The sequence below is a fragment of the Sarcophilus harrisii genome, chromosome 3 (genome assembly GCF_902635505.1).
Source record: "Sarcophilus harrisii chromosome 3, mSarHar1.11, whole genome shotgun sequence".
In the NCBI taxonomy this organism is placed as follows: domain Eukaryota; kingdom Metazoa; phylum Chordata; class Mammalia; order Dasyuromorphia; family Dasyuridae; genus Sarcophilus; species Sarcophilus harrisii.
In genome coordinates, this window is record NC_045428.1 from 235160972 (window position 1) to 235184782 (window position 23811).

General features: G+C 32.2%; 1 protein-coding gene and 1 long non-coding RNA gene across 4 annotated transcripts in view; one reads left to right on the forward strand and one right to left on the reverse strand.

The window, feature by feature from the left end:
* Nucleotides 1–23811, reverse strand: part of PDE9A (phosphodiesterase 9A) — a 149692-nt gene that overhangs the window by 45166 nt on the left and 80715 nt on the right. For all 3 annotated transcript variants that reach the window (XM_031959226.1, XM_031959225.1, XM_012544374.3), the window contains 2 exons: nt 20552–20606; nt 18645–18715 (listed from right to left, as the gene is read on the reverse strand). In XM_031959226.1, the coding sequence (XP_031815086.1) occupies nt 18645–18715; nt 20552–20606 (126 nt within the window). The remainder of the gene's footprint in view (nt 1–18644; nt 18716–20551; nt 20607–23811) is intronic.
* LOC116422328 overlaps nt 1–23811 on the forward strand; it is a 113707-nt gene that overhangs the window by 4533 nt on the left and 85363 nt on the right. The gene's annotated exons all lie outside the window — the stretch shown is intronic.

Below are 23811 nucleotides of genomic sequence, written 5' to 3' on the forward strand. Positions count from 1 at the left end.
TGTATAGCCTATCAAAGACTATTTTAAAGGAATAACATTAATTTCATTCATATAACTTGAATACTACTTTTCTTAGAGATATTTGATGCAAATATTTTCCCCACTTGATAGATTCTCTTTTTATTCATTTGGCATTAATTTTGTTTGTGTAAAAGCTATTTAATTTTATGAAATAAAAATTTCTAGTTTATTTATATTCAAATGATTTTACTATGAAAGATATTGATGAAATTTTAAAGTTTTATTAGTTTATAGTTATACCATATAGTTCTTCCTTTAAATTTCTAAGAGTTTTTGGAATCAGAAGCTAAAGTAATTTATTGTGTTTGGAAAACTCTTCATTCTGCTAAGATGGAATGTTGAAATTTGTGAAGAAATTTGACATCAGGTTCCACATTCAATTGTCATGATATTTAATTCTATGGAGCTTGGAGAGCTTTTGTGTATAGTTCAGAGATCACTTATCTCCTTCCTGCCCTTTTATTTATCACTGCATTCAAGAATATATAAACTTGAGGCTTTTAAAGTCTATATTTTTGAGGTTCAGATGATTACAAAGTTGCTTGTTTATTGAACTGAATACCAGTAGGCATATTGATATTTTGGAAACTAAAGGAAATTTATTATTGTATAAATTTATTAGTTCATTAAACAACAGTCAGCAACTTCTCCCTCATACATGGCATAATTTTTAATGAGAATAAAACAATTTAGAAACTGCAGAGAAGAAATTTTTTGCATTATATACTTTTTTTATGGAAGTGAGAACAGACCTTGGTGTCATTCTCAGAAGAATGTTTTAAATACATAAGAAAATACATAGAATTACAAAGGAAATTAATATTGAAATATAGGTATTAATAATAAAAATTGGAGGCAATAACAGAAAGGGGGATTCCATTCAAAATAATTATAAAAGGTATTTAAAGATCAACTTACAAAAGCACAGAAAATGATTTTATAGATTCAATTACAAAGTACTCTTTTAATAAATAAAAAAACCCAACTTAAATAGCTGAAGTAATATTGAATGCATATGTCTATAATGTGTCAATATAATAAAAAATAAATATTATAGAATGTTAAAAGATAACAAAATTCATTTGGAGTGGTAAACTATAAACAAAAAAATGAACAAATAAATAAAATATAAAAGGGATTTACTGAAAAGAGGTAAAGATAAAGGGGAATAGCATACTGAGACCTCAAATTATATTATAAAACAGCAGTTATCAAAACCATTTGCCACTGATTAAAAATAGAAATTCTATCTAGACACGGAAAAATAACAACCAAGGGAACTCAATAACACAGTATTTGATAAATTGGAAAAAATAATTTTTGAGGGGAGAGAAGCTCCTTATTTGATGAAAATTTTAGGGAATATGGAAAACAACCTGGCAGAAATTAGATTTCTAATCTTTTAGGCTTAATGGCCTAATTAGACCAATACTTTACACCATATTCCATAATACATTCTAAATAGACATGGCTTTAATATCAAAGATAATAATATAAAAAATTAGAAAAGATGCAGATAATTCCTTTCACAACATTGGTAGATGTATCCTTAAGCAAACAAATGACTGAGGCAATTATAAAAGATGACTCCACTTCTATGACTTTTATTCTCTTCTTAATTTTCCTGCATTCTGATTCTGGAATTTACTCTGCTGAAACTGTTCTTTTCAAACTTACCAATGATCTCCTAATTTTCAGATCTAATGGAGTTTTCTTAGTTGCCATCCCCCTTGATCTCACTGAAGATCTTTGACCCTGCAGACAACCTCTTCTTTCTCTTTTTTTTTTTTTTTCTATAATAACAATAATCTCTCTTCTTACTTGTCGGCTCCTTCTCAGACTCTTTTGCTGGATCTTTATTGAAGTGTGGCTGCTAAATGTGTATCCCCCCAAGACTCTGTCATGGGCCCTCTTCTCCTGCTTTTATATATCACTTAATCTCTTGATAGTCTTATTAGTTCCCATGGATTCATTGACTACCTTTATGCACATAATTCTTAGATCTATTTGTCCAATCTTAATATCTCTCACGGCCTCTAGTTTCAGATTTCCAAATGCCTATTGGAAATAGATGTCCTGTAAACATCTCATCCTAACCACTCATTCATGTCAAGGTAACTACCTCCCTCCCAGTCATACAGGCTTGCAACCTAGGTGTCATCCTTGGCTCATTCTTTCTCATCCTCCATAACCAAATAGTGGCCAAGTCTTGTCCTTTTTACATTTGTAGAATCTCTAGTCTATTCTCTCCCCCAATCTATCCTCTGACAGTGCTTCCCCCAATTCCCTGCAAGATTTTATCATTTCATGCTTTATCAATTGCAATAGATTTCTGGTTGATCAGCTTCAAGTCTTTTCCTAGTCCAACCCATCCTCCACTGAAATTGATTTTCTTATGTCATGTCATGTCAAGCACAATCATGTTACTCTACTATGCGATCAAATCCAATGACTCCTTGTTGACTCTAGGACTAGAACCTTTCTTAACTTTTAAAACTCTTCATAACCATGCCCTTTCTACAATCTTCTTACATCTTACTTCTTTCCTACTCATTGTGTGGTCCAGTGACAATGATCTTTTTGTTGTTCCTTGCATAAAACACTCCATCCTGCAGCAAGCATTTTCACTTTCTATACCCTATGCCTGGAGCTCTTTCCATAATTCTCTCAAACTCCTGGATTCCCCAACTTCTTAGTAGCTCTATTGACGCCCACTCTACAAGGAACCTTTCTCAGTCTTTAATCTTAGTGTTTTCTTTCTGAGATTATTTCCACTTTATTATTTATATTATTTTGTTTGTACATTTTTTGCATGTGCATAGTTGTCTGTGCCATTAGACTAGTCTAGATATTATTGATGTCTTTATTATGATTTGGTAATACCACCAAAACTCATTTGTGTGTTTAATGTCATGAATTTCAGTTAAAAAGCTTGAAATTCAACTAAAAAGCAATGAAGGGGAATTTGTGAAGTGATAAACAAGATGGAGGAACAGACATTTTCTCTGATCTCTTTAACCTCTTAAAACTCTTCAAAACAGAAATCATATAGCAAAGATAAAGAAATTACATCTGTCTCCAGGATATAGGAAACTTGGAATTCAAAATAAGGAAAACAAATAAACCCATGAACTGGTTTCTACAATGAGCTCACTTAACGTCCATCTCCTCACTTCATTCTACAGCTGACTCATACTAAGTTTACCACAAAATCTCCAAAACATAGTCAGATTTTTTCTCTCCCTCTTTTTAGTATTGTGATGCTACTGGCTTTAGGCTGAGAAAGTTTTCTCAGACTAAGACAGAGCCAACATGAATCTACAGCATTCCAGACTATGGAAATTTATTGGGGCTATGCAGAACAGATGGCAGAGTGAATAGAGCACTAGGTTTGGACTCAAGAAGACTTGAGTTCAAATTCAGCCTCATACCACACTTACTGTGTAACTCTATGCAGGTCAGTTAACACTATTTGCCTCAATTTCCTCACCTATAAAATGAACTGGAGAAGAAAATGGCAAAACACTTCAGTATCTTTGCCAAAAAATTCCCAAATAGGTTCACAAAGAAACACTATTGAAACAGTTGAACAACAGCCAGAGTTTCAGTGGTCAGCAGATCAATTCAGAAGAATCAAGAAAAGAAGGAAAGGTATCATATATGTCTGGGCTCAAAATAGAGCACAACACCACATTCTCCCCAACCCCCAATTCTATCATATCTTTCTAGAGCCTCAAAAACCAAACTATACAAATCAGTCCAATGGCACCTGCATAGGTGCTTTCTGAATTGTCAGTGCCATTTCAGAGAACTGAGGAATAGAGGTAGTAGAACAGGATGCAATATATTTAGTAGCTACATAGCATTCCATTAAGCCTAAAAGAAAGTACGCAACATTCAGCTACTGTTAGTTTGGTGCACCCAAAAAAATCACTTGGGGCAGAGATATAGGCTAGTGTATCATGAATTGCCCAGCATGGGAAGAAACTGAAATGCTTTAAATTAAGGAAAAAAAAAGACAGACATTACCAAAGATCTCAGGAAGAAGAAAACTCAAGAGTCCTGGAACATAAACAGATAGATCAACAAAAAAATCAACAGAAGAAAGAAATATGGCCTTCAGACATAGTAAACAAGTTCAGGAACCTATGAATAAACACTGAAAAACAAAGGAAAATTGTTCAACATCTGATGAATCAGAGGACCTCATAGAATTTGAGAACTTGGAACTACAACATGTCATTCATAAGTGATTCAAAAGAGAAATAAGAATGGTGAGAGCAGAATTAATGGCTTGTACAGTAAAAAATAATAGGTAGAATAGAAAAATTGGGATCCATAATGGCAAATCAAACCAAAACAAAATCAAAAGAGAACAATAGTTTGGGAATGAAAATATACAGAAGTGAAGGTCAATCTACAAGAAGAGAAGCAAAAATTCCTTAATAACTTTAAAAGAAAATATATTCATAATGTAAACATAATATATAAACCTCAAAGACAAGATGTTTAGAAACAACTTATGGATCAAAGGTCACCGAGAAAAAGAAAAGAGGATGAAAACACTTTACATCAGAAATGCAGGAAGAATAAATATGATAGCCAAGGACAACAGCAGAAATAGCAACAGAATGACAGCAGAGGGTCCAGCAAGAAACTGTTTTCATATATACACAGATACATAAGGTAAAAGTCAGGTAGGTGAAAGTCAGTGAAGAGATAGGCCTGGGCTATTATAGACAGAACCTATACAGAGGTGAACTGATGTGCCTTTTTTTTTTTTTTTTTTTTTGATGAGAGTACATTATAAAAAGAAAGAAGATGGGAGAGGGGATAGAAGGGAATCTGTGATTTGCACAAGTTAAATCAAGGGTTAGCAATACGGGGAAGATGATCCTTATGATCTTAGTAAGAGAAAAACCTGTAGGAAAGTGGGTGGGAATCAGGGGAGGAAGACTGAAAAGAAGGGCAAAAGAAAAAGGACTTTTTTGGTGGAACAGGGTTCTACTGATGAATGCTTCTATGGGTGAAGAGAGATCTTCTGTGAAGGAATATAGGGACCAAGCACTGAATATGGTTTGGATGATTTAGTGCTTCAAAAGGCCATTCATTCTATCTTGGAAAAGTGAAGTTGAAAATTCTGGGGGCACTCATCATCTGTGCAAGCAAACCCAGGGGGAAATTTTGAGGCAAATTGAGAAAAAAAAGTTAAATAGGGGAAGGTATAGATTAATGGTGGATGGTATAATAAGGGACATAGTGGGAAAGAGACCCTACCATGTCTCTTTTCTGACACTTGACATAATTAGTATTGTTCTCAAAGTGAGACACAATGTAAAAGAAGAATACATGGGTGAATTCTATGAGGCAGTGTCAGAAATTGTCTAGAATGGATACTTTAGAAATTTTGATTGAATAAAAAATACAGAGAATAGAGAGATTATAATTATAGGGATCATGAAGGTTTGTAGGAGAAAAATGAGGATGATATAGGAGAAAGAAAGAGAGAATGAATAATGAAGAGAGAAGGGAGATAAATACCTTTTGAAATGGGGCACAAAAATGAAACTCAAAAATTAATGAACAAGGCTCATTGAAGGGTAGGAGGCAAAAGAGGAATTTACTTGACTAAGAGGGAAAAAAAGAGGGAGAATAATTATATGATCAGATAAAAAGGAGAGAACTAATAGGAAAACTCTAAAAGAAAAGCATTAACAAAAAAGAGGAGAGGATTAGGGGTGAGAGAAAGAGAGCCACTGAAATTAAGACCACTTAAAGAAAAAGATTAAGGTAAAGAAACTGAAGGAACAATTTTATAGCAGAAGAAGGAGAAAGATAATAATTTTAAAAACCCTATAATTAAAAAGCAATAAAGAAAATCTCATAACTTTAAATGTTAATGAGTTAGACAATCCAATAAAAAGAAAAAAAATGACATATTGGGTAAGAAAATAAAACCCTACATTTTTTTCCTTATGAAAAAATACTTAAAAACAAAGCTATAGACAAAATAAAACTGAAGGTCTGGGGAAAATTTTACTATACATGAAACAAATCTAAACAAACAGAAAGTACAATCATGCTATCTGACAGCAAAAATAAACATTAAAAAAAATAGGAAAAAACAAGGAAACTACATTATGTTGGAAAAAAAACATAAACAATAAATCAACTCTGTATTCTGTAAATCTGTTAGCATCCACATTCATAAAGGAAATATTATTTGAGATGAAAAAAACATACACACTATCATGATAATGATAAGAGACTTCAATATCCCCCTCTTAGTTCTGAGTAAGTCTAACAGATAAATATACAAAAGGGAAAATTTGGAAATAAACAAATTTCTGGAGAAACTAGAGTTGAAAGCTATATGCTGGTTTCTAAATGGGAATGCAAAAGGATGTACATATTTCTCAACAATAAAAATTTACAATGTACTAGGGTACAAAGATTACAAACAAATCTAAAAAGGCAGAAATGGTTAACAAATCCTTTACAGACCATGATACAATAAAAATAATCATTGGTTCAGTAACTATAAACAAAAGACACAGAACCAAATGTATTTTTAATGATGAAATCCTAAATAATGAGTGAGTCAAGGAGCAAATCATAGACATAATTAATAACTATATGAAAAGAAATTATAATGATGAAACAACATACCAAAATTTCTGGGATGCAGCTAAAGCAGTCCTCAGAGGAAAAATCATATCCCTACAAATATACATTAACAAAATAGAAAAAGAGAGAATTAATGAAGGGATATACATTTAAAAATTAGAAAAACCAAAAACAAACTTAAAATTATAGGGGAAAAGGATAAATTGGAAGCAAAAAATAATATAAAGATAAAAAATAAAATTAAGATAGTTATTTGAAATTATTAATAAAATTGAAAATCTTAGTTAAAATGATTAAAAAGAAGAAAGCAGAAAATCAAGCCAAGAAAATAGCAAATGATCAAGGTGAAATTCCAACAAAACCAGAAGAAATAAATAAGAATAATAAAAATATAATAAGCAGTTACATTTTATAAGAATCAAGAATACAAAAGAAATACAAGAATAACTAAAAGAAATAGCTTAACCACATCAATGATAAAAGCAACAAAAACCATATAATAGTAACAGTAGCTACAGAAAAGTTATTTGACAAAATACAATACCCATTTCTATTAAAAATACTAAAAAGCATAGGAATTAATGGAGCCTTTCTTAAAATGATTAAGTATATCTATAAGATAAGTATATCTTAATATCTAAGTATTATCTGCAATGAGGATAAACTAAGAGACTTCCCAATAAGATAAAGGGTGAAACAAGAATGTCACCACTATTATTTGGTATTGTGCTAGAAATGTTAGCTAAACCAATAAGACAGGAAAATAAATTTAAGGAATTTAGTAGGCAATGAGGACATGACACTTTGCAGATATTATGATGGCATACTTAGAGAACCAAAGAGAATCAACTAAAAACTAATTAAAACAATTAACAAATTTCTCAAAGTTGCAGAATATAAATTAAATCCACATAAATTTTCAGTATTAATATATATTACCAAAAAACCCCACAACAAAACAATAAAAACCTTAGGAGGAAAAGATAGAAAGAAAAATTCCTTTTAAAATAGCTGCAAACCATACAAAATACTTGGGAGTCTTCTTGCCATGATAAATCCTGGTACATATGAAAATAATTACAAAATATTTTTTACACAAATATAGAACTAAACAATTTGAACAATCTTCATTGCTCATGGGTAGACTAAGCCAATATTATAAAAATGACAATTCTACCTAAATTAATATACCTGTTCAGTCTCATATTCATCAAATTACCAAAAGGATTATTTTTATAGAACTAGAAAAAATAATAACAAAATTCATTGGGAAGAACAAAAGGTCAAGAATATCAAAGGATTCAAGGGAAAAAAAAGTCAAGGACGGCAACCTAGAAGTACCAGAAGTATCAATAATAATTATGGGGGGGAAATGGTACTGGATAAGAAACTGAGCGGTGAATCAGTGGAACAGATTAGATTCACATTATACAGTAGTAAATGACTACAGTAATTTAATGTTTGCTCAATCCAGAAATCTAAGCTTTGGAGGTAACAGTCCACCATTTGATAAAAATTTCTGGGTAAACAGGAGACCAGTTTGGCTTAGATCAGCATCTCATACTATAGAAGGTCAAAATGGGTAAGTGATTTAGATATGAAGAGTTATATGATAAGGAAACTAGAAGACCATGGAAATTTTCCCTGTCAGATTAATGGATAAAGGAAAAGTTTATGACCAAACAAGAGATATAGAGGACTATAGGAAATAGAATGAATATTTTTTGGTTATATGAAAATAGAAAAAGTTTTGCACAAACAAGACCAAAGCAGCCAAAGTTAGAAAGAAATCAGAAAACTGGGGAAAAATTCTTTCACATCAAGTTTAATAAATACCTTATTTCTCAAATATGGAGGGAACTGAGTCAAATCTATAAAAAGAAGAGCCATACCCCATTCGACAAATAAATGGTCAGGGGATATAAATAGGTAGTTTTTGGAAGAAAAAAATTCATTAATAGATATTATTAATTAGAAGAATATAAATGAAAATAATTCTGACCACCTCATACCTATTAGATTGGCTAATATGACAGAAAAGGAAAATGATAAATGCTAGAGATATTGTGGAAAAACATATATTGTTGATGGAGTTGTAAAATGGTATGACCATTCTGGAGAAAACTTTGGAACTCTGCCCAAAGTGCTATAAAACCATGCATACTTTTGGACTCAGTTATACCACTATTGTTCCTTTTTTGGTAGCAAAGTTTTCATATACAATTGTGATGAAATACTACTATTCTTTAAAGAAATGATGAACAAGGTAGTCTCAGAAAAAACCTGGAAAAGTGAAGTGAGGCAGAGTGAAGTGATCAGAACCAGAACATTGTATACAAAACAATAATATTGCAAGATGGTAGATTGTTAATGACAGCTACTCTGATCCAAGACAATACCAAAGAACAAATGATAAAAACTGTTATCCATCTCCAGAGAGAGAGAGCTGATGAACTCTGATTATGTACTGAAGCATACTTTTTTCACTTTATGTTATTTTCTTTTTTTTTCCCTGTCAGCTAATATGGAAATGTATTTTGCATGACTTTACATGTATAATTGGTATCAGAGTGTTTGCTTTCTCGGTAGATGGGGAAGAATAGGAGGGAAAGAGAATTTGGAACTAAAATATTTTTAAATAATAAAAATAAATAAAATAAAATAAAAATGCATATTTTTATGCTTTAGGAACTTTAGGAAATCACAGTCTCAACTCCAGAAAAGAAAAGAGATCTAGTTGTAAAGGAATTTCCAAAGGAAAAAAAAAGCTCCTAGTTTTGATGGATTAACAGAATTACAGTAAACTTTCAAGGAACAATTAGCATATTTAACAAATTATTCTAAAAAATTGGAAAAAAAGGCATTCTACCAGAATCCTTTTACAAGACAAATGTAATTCTAATACCTAAAGCAGGGAAAAATAAAACATGGAAAGAAAACTATATGCCAATGTCATTAATAAATATTGACTTAAAATATCATTAAACAAATTCTGTCAAAGAGATTATAATATTTTATCTGAGAAATTTTTCATCATGACCAAGTGAGATGTCTACCAGGGATTCAATATCAGAAAAGTGACCAACATAACTAATAACATAAGCCTAAACATTCCAAACTACATGATTATCTCAATAGATGCATAAAAGGATTTTTGCAAAACATTAACTCTCTCTTCTGCTAAAAAACAAACAAACAAACAAACAAACAAAAAAAACACCCCTGTGTAATATAGGCATGTGGGGACTTTACAAAAATATTATAAACAATTCTGTCTAAAACAAAAAGTAAGCATCTTATGCAATGAGGATACCTTAGAAGTTTTCTTAATACATATAGTTAGTTGTGAAGCAAAGATGTCCACTCCTCCAACTATTATCTAAATAGCTATTGAAATGCTACTAATAACAATAAAACAAGAGAAAAATGTTAAAGTTATAAAAATAGACAAAGAGGAGATAAAACTATTTCTGTTTGCTGAAGACATGATGTCATACCTCTAAAATCCTAGGAAATCATCAAAGATACTAATTGAGATAAAATCTTTAACAGGGTTGCAGACTATGAAAGAAATCCTCAAAAGTGAAAAATATTTTTACAAAATAACGAACATAAGAAGCAATAATAAGATAACCAAATTCTAAATAACTGTAAAATATATAAAACATCTGAGGATCTATGTATTCAAGCATACAAATGACTTACGTACATGCTACTACTACAATGTACTCCTTAAAGAACTAAGAACAATTTAAATAGCTTCAAGAATATTCAGTGTTTATGGCTAGGCTGTGTGAATTACCAAATTTACCAAAATTCATTTATATATTTAATATGACAACAATCAAATTATGAGATACTTTATAAAAGAACAAGATGATAACAAAATTTATTTAGGAAAATGAAAGTTAAAGAATATCTAGGGAAATAATGAAAAGAAGTAGGAATGAAAGGGTAATAGTGCTTGCAGACCTTAGACTTTATTATAAAAAAAGCCATCAAAAACCATCTGGTATTTGGCTAAAGAACTCAGAGATAGAACAATGGAACAACCTAGATAAGGGAGAATCAGAAACAATATAAGTTAATATCTCAGAGTTTAATAAAAAGTAAAATATCAATTAGCTAGGGAAAATTTATTTGATATAAACTCCTGAAAAACTGGATAATAGTCTGGAAGAAATTAAACTTAGACCAACACTTTATACATTATTCCACAATATATTCTAAATGAATATATGACCTTAACCTTAAAAATAAGGCATAGTGGGGATACCCATGATTATGTAAAAAATAGAAATCAATAAAAACTTATTTTTAAGACAAAATCTATGAGTGTTTTATAAAAAGATATTCTCAGAAGCATTAAACATTTTTAAATGCAACTAAATTTTGATTCTGCAACTTGCAGGGACAGTGTCCTAGACTTCAGAGAGATCTAGAAAAAAAAGGATTTCTATTTTGTAAATTAGAGAGAAAACAATCTTTGTGGCTCGATGAGATTAGAAGCTGTATTATAAGAGAAAGAACTGAAAAAAGAGAAGAGAGAAACAGGAAGCCACTGTTGTATATGGCCTCAAGAAATTTATATTATAAAATGATATTTTAATTTGAGGGATCTGACAAGCAGGAGGTTAAGGAAAGTTATAGAAAGAATTATTGAAGGACTAACCAAGAGAAAATGGGCAGTTGTCCCACAAAAGGTAAGAAAGGGGAATGATCTGTTGTTTTTAGACTTTAGAAAAAGTTCTACAACCAATAATAGGAAGTATCTTATCCTTGAAAATTTTAAATGAAGGACATTTTGGGACTACTTGGATTATTTGGTTCCTGGAGAAACCATATTCCATGTATGATATTAAGAGTATGGACCAACATCCTGCCATCTAGGGGAGGGAGTGGGGGGTGGGGGGGTAAGAGGTGAAAAATTGGAACAAGAGGTTTGGCAATTGTTAATGCTGTAAAGTTACCCATGTATATATCCTGTAAATAAAAGGCTATTAAAAAAAAAAAAAAAAAGAGTATGGACCAAAAAAAAAAAAAAATGATTTGACCTCAGTTTAGATTTACTATTATGGAAAAGATAGCCCTGTCAGTATATTATATCATTATGGAAATAAAGAGCTTGACCCATGGTATGTCACCAAAACTGAAAATACTGATTACTATATTAGAATGGGCCAGGATCACCCCTAATGACTGGGATAGAAATCACTCAGTCAATGCTTAAGCAGATGTTATTTATAACCAGAGTTATGCTCACACTGAAATTTTAACAATTGGCTCTCTTGAGCCTATTTGAGCTGGCTTCTGTTTGCTTCTGCTTGCCCTGAGAGAGCCAGTGCAAGAAAACATGTAATGGGCTGAAGTTTGAGTTGATGCACTTAGGTCCCAAGTACATGAGGCTAAATAGTAATTGGGCTATACTCTATTAATATACATGATTGGATAAAGAATGGTCCCTGCTCACTCTCTGTGCAAGTCCTGATGTGTTGTACAGGAAATGACGATTTTGGTGGGTGGAGGCAGAGAGAGGAAAAGGAAGAGAAGCTGGGAGAGATTGGGCCTGGATTCCATTTTCTCCTGGCTGCTGGTCGTGTGGCTGCGGGTCTAGCTAGCTTCTTGACTCAGCTGCACACATTGCTATCGCCGATTCTCTTCCACCTCCGATCCTTCTTCACTGAGAATAAAGACTGACGATTTTCCCCTAACCTGAACTCCTGACTCCTGATTTTAAAAATACACGGTCTTCACAAAAACAGGAACAAAGCTTTTTCTGTGAGAAGATAGCAGCCCATCTATATTGTTAACATGCCAACTCAGGGATTTCACCAGATCAGATAAAACACTTCCTGTATAATATAATGATTAATTATCATTAATAATTAATAATTGATTATCAATCAATATTATTTATAAATTATTATTAATCATTGATTAATTAATAATTAGTTATTAAAATAAGTAATGATAAGAGTTAATAGACATAATCAATGCATATGTCATGAATGAGAGCATTATTTTCATTCCACAGAGCATGAAGTGGCAATTTGCCATGCCAAGCTCATTCAACTGGGGAGCAAATCATCTTAGAAGACAATAGAAAGTGAGTCCAATATTCTGAATTAAGAGCAGTGTGGTTAGTAGATATTGTGAAGCTATTCTGCATATATTACATGAAGGCATTTTGTATGGCTCCAAGGAAAGCAGGTTCTTCTTCCTTTTCCTTTCTTCTTCCAAAGGAGACCTTAATTTCTGCCAGAATAGGTAACAGGAAATTGGGGAATAGAAAGTTGGCCACTTTGAACTATTTGTAGAGTAGGGTGTTAGGCTGAAATTATATCTATCTGTTCTTTTAAATATTGTTAGTCTAAATTTTGAGATACCATTACACACCTGTCAGATTGGCTAAAATGACAGGAAAAGATAATGATGAATGTTGGAGGGGATGCAGGAATACTGGGACACTGATGCATTATTGGTGGAGTTGTGAATGGATCCAACCATTATGGAGAGCAATTTGGAACTATGCTCAAAGAGTTATCAAACTGTGCATACCCTTTGATCCAGCAGTGTTACTACTGGGCTTATATCTCAAAAAGATATTAAAGAAGGGAAAGGGACCTGTATTTGCAAAAATGTTTGTGGCAGCCCTTTTTGTATTGGCTAGAAACTGGAAATTGAATGGATGCCCATCAATTGGAGACTGGCTGAGTAAATTATGGTATATGAATGTTATGGAATATTATTGTTCTGTAAGAAATGACCAGCAGGATGAATACAGGGAGGCTTGGAGAGACTTACATGAACTGATGCTGAGTGAAATGAGCAGAACCAGGACATTATTATACACTTCAACAACAATACTATGTGAGGATCAATTCTGATGGAAATGGCTATCTTCAGCAATGAGAGGATCCAATTCAATTCCAATTTATGAATGATAAACAGAAGCAGCTACACCCAGGGAAAGAACACTGGAAAACGAGTATGGACTGCTTGCATTTTTGTTTTTCTTCCTGAGTTATTTTTACTTTTTTAAATCTAAATTTTCTTGTGCAACAAGAGAACTGTATAAATATGTACACATATATTGTATTTAAGATATGCCTTAACATGTTTAACATGTATGAGACTGCCTGCCATCTAGGGGAGGGGGTGGAGGGAAGGAAGGGAAAAGTCAGTACAGAAATGTTTGCAAGGGTCAATGTTGAAAAATTACCCATGCATGTCTGTCAATAAAAAGCTATATAAAAAGGAAATATAAAAAATATTGTTAGTCTAAGGGATATAATTTTCAGGTTCAAGATAAAGTCCTAGTCACTATTAATGGGGAGAGAAGGATTTTACCCTCTTCCCCCCACTGAATTAGTTTTTTATCCAAGGTTTGACTCTCTTCTCATCAGACACCAGTTCCATAATGAACACATGGAGCAAGTAAATAAGAAACTTACTTATTCAAACACAATTACTCACTTATCTTGCTATTGACTTAATAGCAAAACAGAAATAAAATAAAATAAACATAGGAAAATATATACCACATAATATAGAGAAAAGGGGATCTCCCATTGAGAGTGAGGTAACTCAGTTCAATTGAGAGACACACAGAGAGAGAGAGAGAGAGAGAGAGAGAGAGAGAGAAACAGAGAGACACACACAGAGAGAGACAGAGAGAGACACACACACAGAGATAGAGAGACACAGAAAGAGAAGACACAGAGAAACAGAGACAGAGGCACACAGTGAGAGACAGAGATACACACACACACAGAGATAATGACAAAGAGACAGAGATACACATAGAGAAATAGAGACAGACAAGAGACAGAGACAGAGATAGAGACCCATATTTCACCCAAGAGGAAATTCTCTGAAATCTATAGTATAAAAAGTTAGGAATAGGGACAGGGTGGAGGCTGCTAGCTCCTCTCATGTCTTTCTCTCAGAGTCTTATTCTCCCTTTAGCAACCTGAAATGGATTTGACATTATGAATGAGGAGAGATTCCCATATCAAAAGGCTTTGGGTGTCAGTTTATAGAGTCATGAGAACTATAAGGGAGAACATGGATAATGATGTAATCAATATTGGCTCTTGGTCAATAACTAATAGATTAGTCACATAAAGGAAAGGTAATTGGAAAATAAAAAATGAGGTATGGGGAAATGAGTTATTGCAGGACCTAGCTAAGCCCAATGTAAGATTTTAGGCTGGGCGTTATTTTTTTGTTGTTAAGTCATTTTTCAATTGTGTCCAACTCTTTGTGATCCAATTTGAAGTTTTCTTGGCAAAGATACTAGATTTGCCATCTCCATCTCCATTTCTATTTTATAGATGAGAAAACTGAGGTAAATAGGATTAAGTGACTTGCCCAGCATCACAGAGCTATTATGTGTCTGAGGCCAGATTTGAACTCAGAAAGAAAAGTCTTACTAACTACAGGCCTGGTACTTTATACATTGTACCACCTATCTGCCCTGGAGCGTGTTATAGCTCCTACTAAGAGAAATCAAATGAGGTAAATTGGAAGAAGGTGGTAAATTAAGGAAGAGAGAGGTACAAGAGGATAGCGAAAGGTATAGAATCATGGAGGAATGGGTACAGAAGAAAATCGGACATTTGGGTATATGTCCATGACATCTTAGATAGAAGATAAAATGTGAATAAGGGCAGTAAAAACAGGCAAACAAACAAACAAAAAACTCCTATATTACCCTATCACGTTTTCAAAAGCTAGATAACTAATGATTAGGTTCTGAGAACAGTCTAGCAAGTGGACTACAAGTGGGTAAGTGGCCCAGTTGATGATAAACTTAATAATGATTATCTAACAGTGATCTATATATGAACAATTTAGTTTTTGTGTGTTCCTGTACAAGAGTTGATACCAACTTTACTATAAAAGTAGTTAAATGTATCATGGGCTATAATAGTCAGTCTGTGAAAATTAGTAGAGATTAAGAATCATACTTTACAGCTCAAAAGATTAAGAATTAGGCTGAAGTCCAAAGAATCATGTGGAATCTAGATTTACCATATAATCCCCAAGTGACCTGAATGATGGAAAGATTTAATGGAATGCTTAAGACCCAAGTTAATAATAGACCCAAATGGAGACTTACCAATGAAATCAAATGAAAAAGTCAAAGGACAAATCATGAGGACAATTAATAACTATGTGAAAGAAAATGATGATGAAAAACATACCAAAATTTCTGGAAAGTAACTAACAAAATACAAAAAGTGAGGATTAATGAACTGAGTATATATTTTTAGAAAAACGAGAAAGGCAACAAGTAACCTTAAAATAAGCTCAAAAAAGGAGACATTAAAAATTAGAGGAGAAATACACAAGTTGGAAGGCAAAAAACTCCCATAGAAATGATAAATAGAACTAGAAACTTTTTCTTTGCAAAGACTAATACAATTGGTAAAACTTTAGCCAATATAATTAAAAAGAAGAGGGCAGAAAGTCAAAACAATAAAATAGCAAATGAAGAAGGAAAAATTACAACAAAACCAGAAGAAATAAAAAGAACATTCAGAATGCATTATACACAATCAAATACTAATAAAACTAAAAACACAAAAAATAGAATAGTTTGAAAAATCTAAAATACTCAAATTGATGAAGACCAAATCTAATCTTATATCTCAATCTAAGAAAAGGAAATAAGATTAAGTTTAAAGAAATTTCCAGTCAGAAAAGGACTCCTAATTTTGATTGATTCACAGAAGAATTCTATCAAATTTATAAAGAACAATTAGCATGGATACTGCACAAATTATTCTCAAAAACTAAGAAAGAAAGCACCCTACAGTAATTATGTTATGATACAACTATGGTCCAATTCGCTGAGCCAAGGAAAGATAAAAACAAAAGGGAAACTATAGACCAACGTCATTAGTGAATATTGATTCAGATATTATAAGCAAAATAAATAATTCACTATGAGCAAATTGGATTTATACCAGGGATACAAGGACGTTTCACATTAATTAACATTATTAATCATATTAAAATCTAAAATATCCCAAACCATATAATTATCTCAATAGCTATAGCAAAAGTCTTGGACAAAGTATAACATTCATTCATTCTAAAAACTCTACAAAGTATAGGCATAGAGGGATCTTTTTTAAAAATATAAAAGCTAGGTGCTGCAGTGGATAGAGCACTAGTGCTGAAGTCAGAAGGACCCAAGTTCAAATTTGATTTCTGACACTTAATACTTCCTAGCTGTGTGACCCTGGGCAAGTCACTTAACCCCAAATTACCTCAGCAAAAACCAAAAACCAAAACAAAACATGTCTTTGGTTTTTACTTAGTATCCTGAAAAATTGACAAAGATGAGAATAACTTGTGATAATATTGGAAGGGTTATAGAAGGGTAAGTACACTAATACATTTTTGGTGGAGATATTAAATATCAATCATTTTGGAAAGCAATTAGGCAAAGAAAGGGATTAAGATGACCATATTCTTTGAACTAGAGACTTTATTGCTGGGCTTATATTTCAAAAAAGTGCATCAATAAGAAGAAAATCCCAATATATATCAAAATATTTATAGTAGTACTTTTTGTGAGAATAAATAATTACAAAGAAGATGATCATTGGGGAATATCTAAACAAATAAAAGTAATGAAATTCTACTTTTCTATAAGAAAAGATATTTCTGATGAATATAGAGAATGAAAATTTGTATAAAAAAGTAATGTAATGTCAGAAGATCCTTACCTCTGGAAATCGAAAGAACAATATAGACATAGACACACAAATAAAAAGTGAATGTAACAAAATTATAAAGCATGACTTAAATGAAAAATAAAGAATGGGAAGACATATCACCTTCCTGGAGGTGAGAGGTCCATGGGTGTTGCACATTATATTTTCATATTTTTTCAATGTATTGCTCAGTTGCCTAATTTTTTCTTCCTCTTTTTCTTTTTTTCCCCCCCTTTAATCATAAACTTAGGTTATCAACCACCAGTTACAATATAGATATAATTTGTAAATATTCCTAGTCAAAATAAAAAAAAATCCACCAGAAACCCTATCCATCAGTTAACTCATGGGCTATAACTTGGACAGACTCTTATTTTCTCCAAATGTGGAAATCTGTGTACTATTATCTTATCATCTGTGTATTGTCATCTTAAAGGGAGACACACAGCCTCTGGCTTGTGCCAGAGGGAACTTTGTCATGAATAGTGGTATAAAAAAAATGTTTATCTGGATTTTATGAATCAGGTTGATGGTTTGGTCATAGTGTGTTTGAATTGGTATTATTGAATAATCTACAAGGTTTGAGTGTAAGTAAGTGTGTCTTATTAGGCATGTCACTTCTACTAAGTGTAAGTAATGGTAAGTCTGTATTAAGTTTGGACTGTGAGCAAAAGCATCTCATTGATGCTTTGTACATATTTGGGAATGTACATGCCAGACTGGTGAAGGAAATGTTTTGTTACTACTGCTATTGCTTTTCCACTTTAATATATTTTTTTGCTTTGAGATTTTTTTTATCAATTTTTATCAATTGCTTAAATATTAAAATGGGAAGCACTGCTCTGTGCTTGTGCAGATTCACAAAATATATTCAACCAGGAATATTTCCTTTGGGGATCCAACGCATCAATGTGAGTTGGGGAAAGAAGGTACTCTGGATAGCACCACATTAATAATGTAATAACAAGATAAAAACTTAAATTTTCCTGATTTCTGGTATGAAAGGTATGACATAAAGTGGCCAAAATTCAAAATTATAAAGTTTAAAATATGGATTTATATTCACTATATACCCATATGTATATAACCACAATGTATATTGTGCTTTGAGATATTTACTCAAGGGAAAAGGGATATTTCTTATAAAACATTTCAGTAGGAAAGGTATGATTAACTCCTATCACTTACTCAAATTCAGAGAATATTAACTTCTTCATTGAACTATATTGTTCATTTTAATAATGTGGATGTCAGGGAAACACTTACATTCAAATCGTTTCTCCAGCATTGCCAAGTGATTAGTAACTTCAGTTTTCAGTTCATTGATTTTGAAAGCCCTAAGAATGTAAAAAGAAAAATACATCAAAAACATTAAAATACAGATCTACAATATTTCATATTATCACTTCCTTTGATGTCTTTTTGGTAGCAAAGGCAGATGCTTTCTGAAAATCATGGAGCCAATGAAAACAGACATAACTTTAAAGAAATAGAAAACATATATATGGTAGAAAAAACACGGTCAATCAAATATTCTGGATATACAAACAAAACACTTTTTCATAAACTTACAGTAAGTACTACTAGAAAAAACTACTCCAATCAAATAAAAATTTCTTAATTCATAAAAATAAATAAAATTTATACATTTTTCAATTAAATGAGCAGCATCAAGACAGTATACAATATACAGCATACAATAACAGCAATATTATATGATGATACATTGTGAATAATGTAGCTATTCTCAGCAATACAATGATCCAAGACAATTCTGAAGGACATGATTAAAGGTGATGCTCATCACCAGAGAAAGAACAGATGTAGTCTGAATGCAGATTAAAGATACTTTTTAAAAAATTTCCTCTATTTTTTTTGTTTTGTTTGTTTGTTTTGGTCTATGTTTTCTTTCACAGCATGGGCATGTATTTTTTTTAAATTAATTAATTAGTTAATTTACTGATTGATTTCTGAAGCAATTGGGGTTAAGTGACTTGCCCAAAGTCACACAGGTCCGTTCAGGACTGGTGCTCTAACCACTGTGCCAGCTAGCTGCCCCATGTATTTTAACCTCTGTCAACTTGCTTGCTTTCTCAATGAGAATGGAGGAGAGAGAGAGAATTTGGAATTAAAAATTTGAAAAAGGAATGTTAAAAATTATTTTTATGTGAACTGGAGAAAAAAAATCATTTTATATTACTTTTTATTTTGAATCATAATGATTGTATGCTGTGTCTTGTTAGAACTAGGCTATTTGATTACCTCTTTTCTTACTTTCCATCTGGGATGGTTGAAATACTAAATCCAGGATTGGTGTCAGCCCTCTCAAATTGAACAAAAACTCTAGATTCTTTTTAGGAACTTATTAACATGACATTAAAAAAGTTGTAAATTATTTTTAAAATCTTCACACATACTTTCTTTCATAATCATCCAGCAGTTGTGGAAGAAAATTTGTAAGACACACAAATGGTATACTGGAAAATTATAGTATGGTTTTAAATAAATTAGAATTAAGTTAAGATGAATCTACCTTTAATATGGTCAATAGAGGCTAGTTGTTAAAATAAAGGAGGAATTCTGTTACAAGATTTTTCATGTAATAACAGGAGCCCTCAATAATGATATAATAGCAAAGCTTTAAGTTTTGCACCTCCTTTTTAAAAGAACCATCTCCCTTAATCTCCTCTTTTTCTTCTTCTCTCCTACTTTTTGGCATCCTAATTCAAACAAATTATTTCTCTTTTTAAAAAATAGTATTTCATTTTCCCAAAATACATGCAAAGATAGTTTTTAACTTTCACCTTTGCAAAACCTCTTGTTCCAAATTTTTCATCCTTTCCCTGTCTTCCCCTCTTCTAGACAGCAAGCAATCTGATATAGGTTAAACATATGCACAAATTATTTCTTTAAGAATATATTATACCATACATCCATATGTCTCTAATATTTTGTTTTTCATTGTAGACACTCTTACCATTGACATATTTGCAGCTTGTATATGACTTAGATGTTTTTTGAGAATTGCTGTGAGTTTCATTACCTAAGAGTTTCTTAAATTTAGTTAAGCTGGTTCATGAATGGTACTTGTATATATCTTTATCTAGATAAATAGATAACTAGATACAAATGTCACTTATATGTGGATATAGATACGTATTTAAAGCATTTACCTTGAAAACTGCTCAGCAACCTGTGTCAACACACTCTGGAATAACTCCTCTTTTTCTAAAAAACAAAAGGAAAATCAATGGAAAAGAATCAGCAGATACTTCTCTATCCTAAGTTCAACATATTGTGGGTACATAGGCATTTGTAAACCGATTCAGCACATTGAAGAGTTCCAGTTATGTTATGTATTTAAATTCAATGTAAGGAAAATTTCCTGGAATTTCAAAGTCATTCTATCTTCTTTCAAAGACAGAGGAACTCATGAGGAAACCTGCTAATCTGACTTCGATTTCTCACTAAAGCAGAATTAGTTGTTGAAGTAGAAGTAATAGGAAACTTAGCTGGGAACTTATCCTCATCTCCTGCCTCCATGCCTTTGAAAAGGATATTCAACAAGGATACAGGCTTAGCTCTAGAAATGGCTCCTTTATCTTCTTTTATTCACCATGCCTAGAAAGTGCTTCTTTCTCATGTCCATTTTCTAGAAATCTTAGTTTTCTTCAAAGTCAGCTCATATGCTATTATCATATATCCTTAGTTATTAATACTCTCCTTAAAGTTAGCATGTATTTACATAGCTGTTTAAATATTTTACCTTCCTAGCAGAATGTAAACTTCTTGAAGTTAAGAAATATTTTAAGTTTTGTTTTTTCATTCCCAAAGCCTAGCAGAGTAGTATATCATGGGAAATTAATAAATTCTTGTTAGATTGTTTTGGAAGGAATAAAAATAATTTTAAAAGGAAAGAAAGTGGAACTGAACAAATTTTAGTTCATCATAAGAATGGGCTTAGACAGAAGAAGACCTACAGCTAAAATGAATTTATGAGGTTCAAGTCAATGACATAATATAGCTAAGGTATGGTTTTTCTGGTTTGTTGTTTTCCACTCATATTCAATACCATATGCCTCAGAGAAAGACATAAAATTACTCTGTGCAAGTCTACATCATTAAAAAGATATGAAATTACCCATGCATATGTTTTGTAAATAAAAAGCTTTAATTAAAAAAAAATAGATATGACCTGTTTGGTGATGAATTCATTTAGTTCTGTTCAATGAAAATAATAAATTTGAAAATTTATTATTTGAACAAATATTATACTCTGAAGTATGTACTATGCTAGGCACTAAGTATAAGCACTTAAGTATATATAAGTAAAACAAAAACAATTGTAGACCAATTTAGAACCTAAGTGAATATGAAAAAAGGTATTGTGAAGATAGAATCAATGGATCTCAGGAGTTAGGGTGTGGAGAATGGAAATACACATGTACATGCAAATGCAAAATATATACAAAGTAATAGCAAGAAAGAGAGAATGCTAGTAATTGGATTAACCAGAAATGGCTTTGTATAGGGAGTGGTCATTGGTCTGTATTTTGAAGGTTCTGGGATTCTTTGTGAGACAGGAGAAGATAATGAGGAGAGAATGCATCTTTTGCCTGAGGGATCATTTATAAAAATATGTGGAAGCAGAGGATGAAATATATTGTATACAAGAAAACTATTGGGCCATTTTGACTAGAGCCAAAAATGTGGGAAAGGAACTAATATGTGTTCTAGACTAAAACTAGACTAGAAAGGTAGGTGGGAATCAGATTGTGAAGGGCTTTAAATGACAGTCTAAGGATGTCTAGTTTATCTTAGTGGCAATAGGGGAAAATTAGATTTTTTTTTTTTTTTTTTTTGGTAAGGAAGTAAAATGGTGTTTATGGGCTAGGCCTGATTCAGACTAGTCACCTGGAATGAAATGAAACACTAAACCTTTGTAGCTAATAATTAACAAAAGGAGTAATACTGAGCCATGACAGAAAGGATATGGAACAAAGTTACAGACTTAGCTCTGGTAGTGGCTTTCTTTGTTTTTATGTGGAACTGTCTCATATCAGCAGGGCAGGGTGTGATAAATAGTTGACAGTCTTGTTACTGTCAGGGCCTAACTGTTATTAAAGGGCCTAACTTTTCAAGGGAAGGCTTTTTTTTTTCTTTGCCATTGAGTAACTAGGAAGTCATTACAACATGGTCTGAGACCATCAGGAAGTTATGTCAACAGCTAGGCAGCCTGAGATTTAGCTCTCTGGGCCAGGCAAGTTTTGGGGATAGCTTCTCTTGACTTTTAGGTAAAAGAATTAGTCTAGCCTACTTTGGAAGGAGAGCTTGGGTAGATACTGATCATATAACATAAGGTCATAGTTTTGTTGTTTTTTTTTTTTAGTTATATCAATCTGGCTTCTGTGTTGTTTGGAGGCAGTTGAGACCAATTTGAAAGCTATTGCAAGTGAATATGAGAAAGGTATTATGGAGATAGAATCAATGAGATTTAATGATTTATTTGATATGGGGGTTAAGTGAGAAGAATTAAAAAGTAAGCTCAAAATCTTTTATAAGTTTTGGTTTAAATGGCATTTCTTTGATTTTAAATGTTTGACTATTTTTCTTTGGACTTAGGATATTTATTTTAAAATTAAATATAAAGGAAACTAAATATCTACTTAAAATTATAACATTAAGAGGTATACTTCAAAAAACAAAAAAAGCAGAACTTAGGGATACAAACTAATTTTATTGGATTCAGTGGAGTACTGGATTTTGAGGGTCTGAGCTTAGATTTTGATATTTATTAATTCTGTAGCCTTTTCCCACTCATTTTATGGACCTGTTTTCTTACCTATAAAAACGAAGGGTTTGGATTAGGGACCTTTTAGGTCCCTTCTAGCTATAAATCTATCATATCATAGGTGGAAATACATTTAGGAGAGACATGAGAATTAATTTAACTTTAAAAGTACACCAGAAGGTAGCTGCTACAATAGCGGCAGCAACAGCAACTTCAGGAGATCTTAATTCTGGCATAGTAAGGGAGTTGGATACCTTATCAGAGAGACATTACACATGACCCTTTACTGATAAGAGGTACAACATATTCTGATTGACAACTCTATCACCCATATTCAGGCCTGAATCATAGTTCTAGGGCAGAGAGAAGCATTTCTGATCTGCCACAAAGGAATAGGGGAACTGATCACAGTTTCAAGGAGAGAAGTAGCAGCACTTATAGCTCTAGGGGAATGGGGGACTAGGTCTCAGGTCTAAGATTGAGAGTAGTGTTAGTTTTTTTGTGGCTGCAGGGAAGCAGAGGTTCTTCTTAGGTAAAGACCAGAATTTAGATCAGAAGAGCAGTCACTATACCTCTCCCCACATCACACCATTTTGAAAGCTATAAAAATCAGCAGACCCCCTAGAACTAGCTCTGATGATA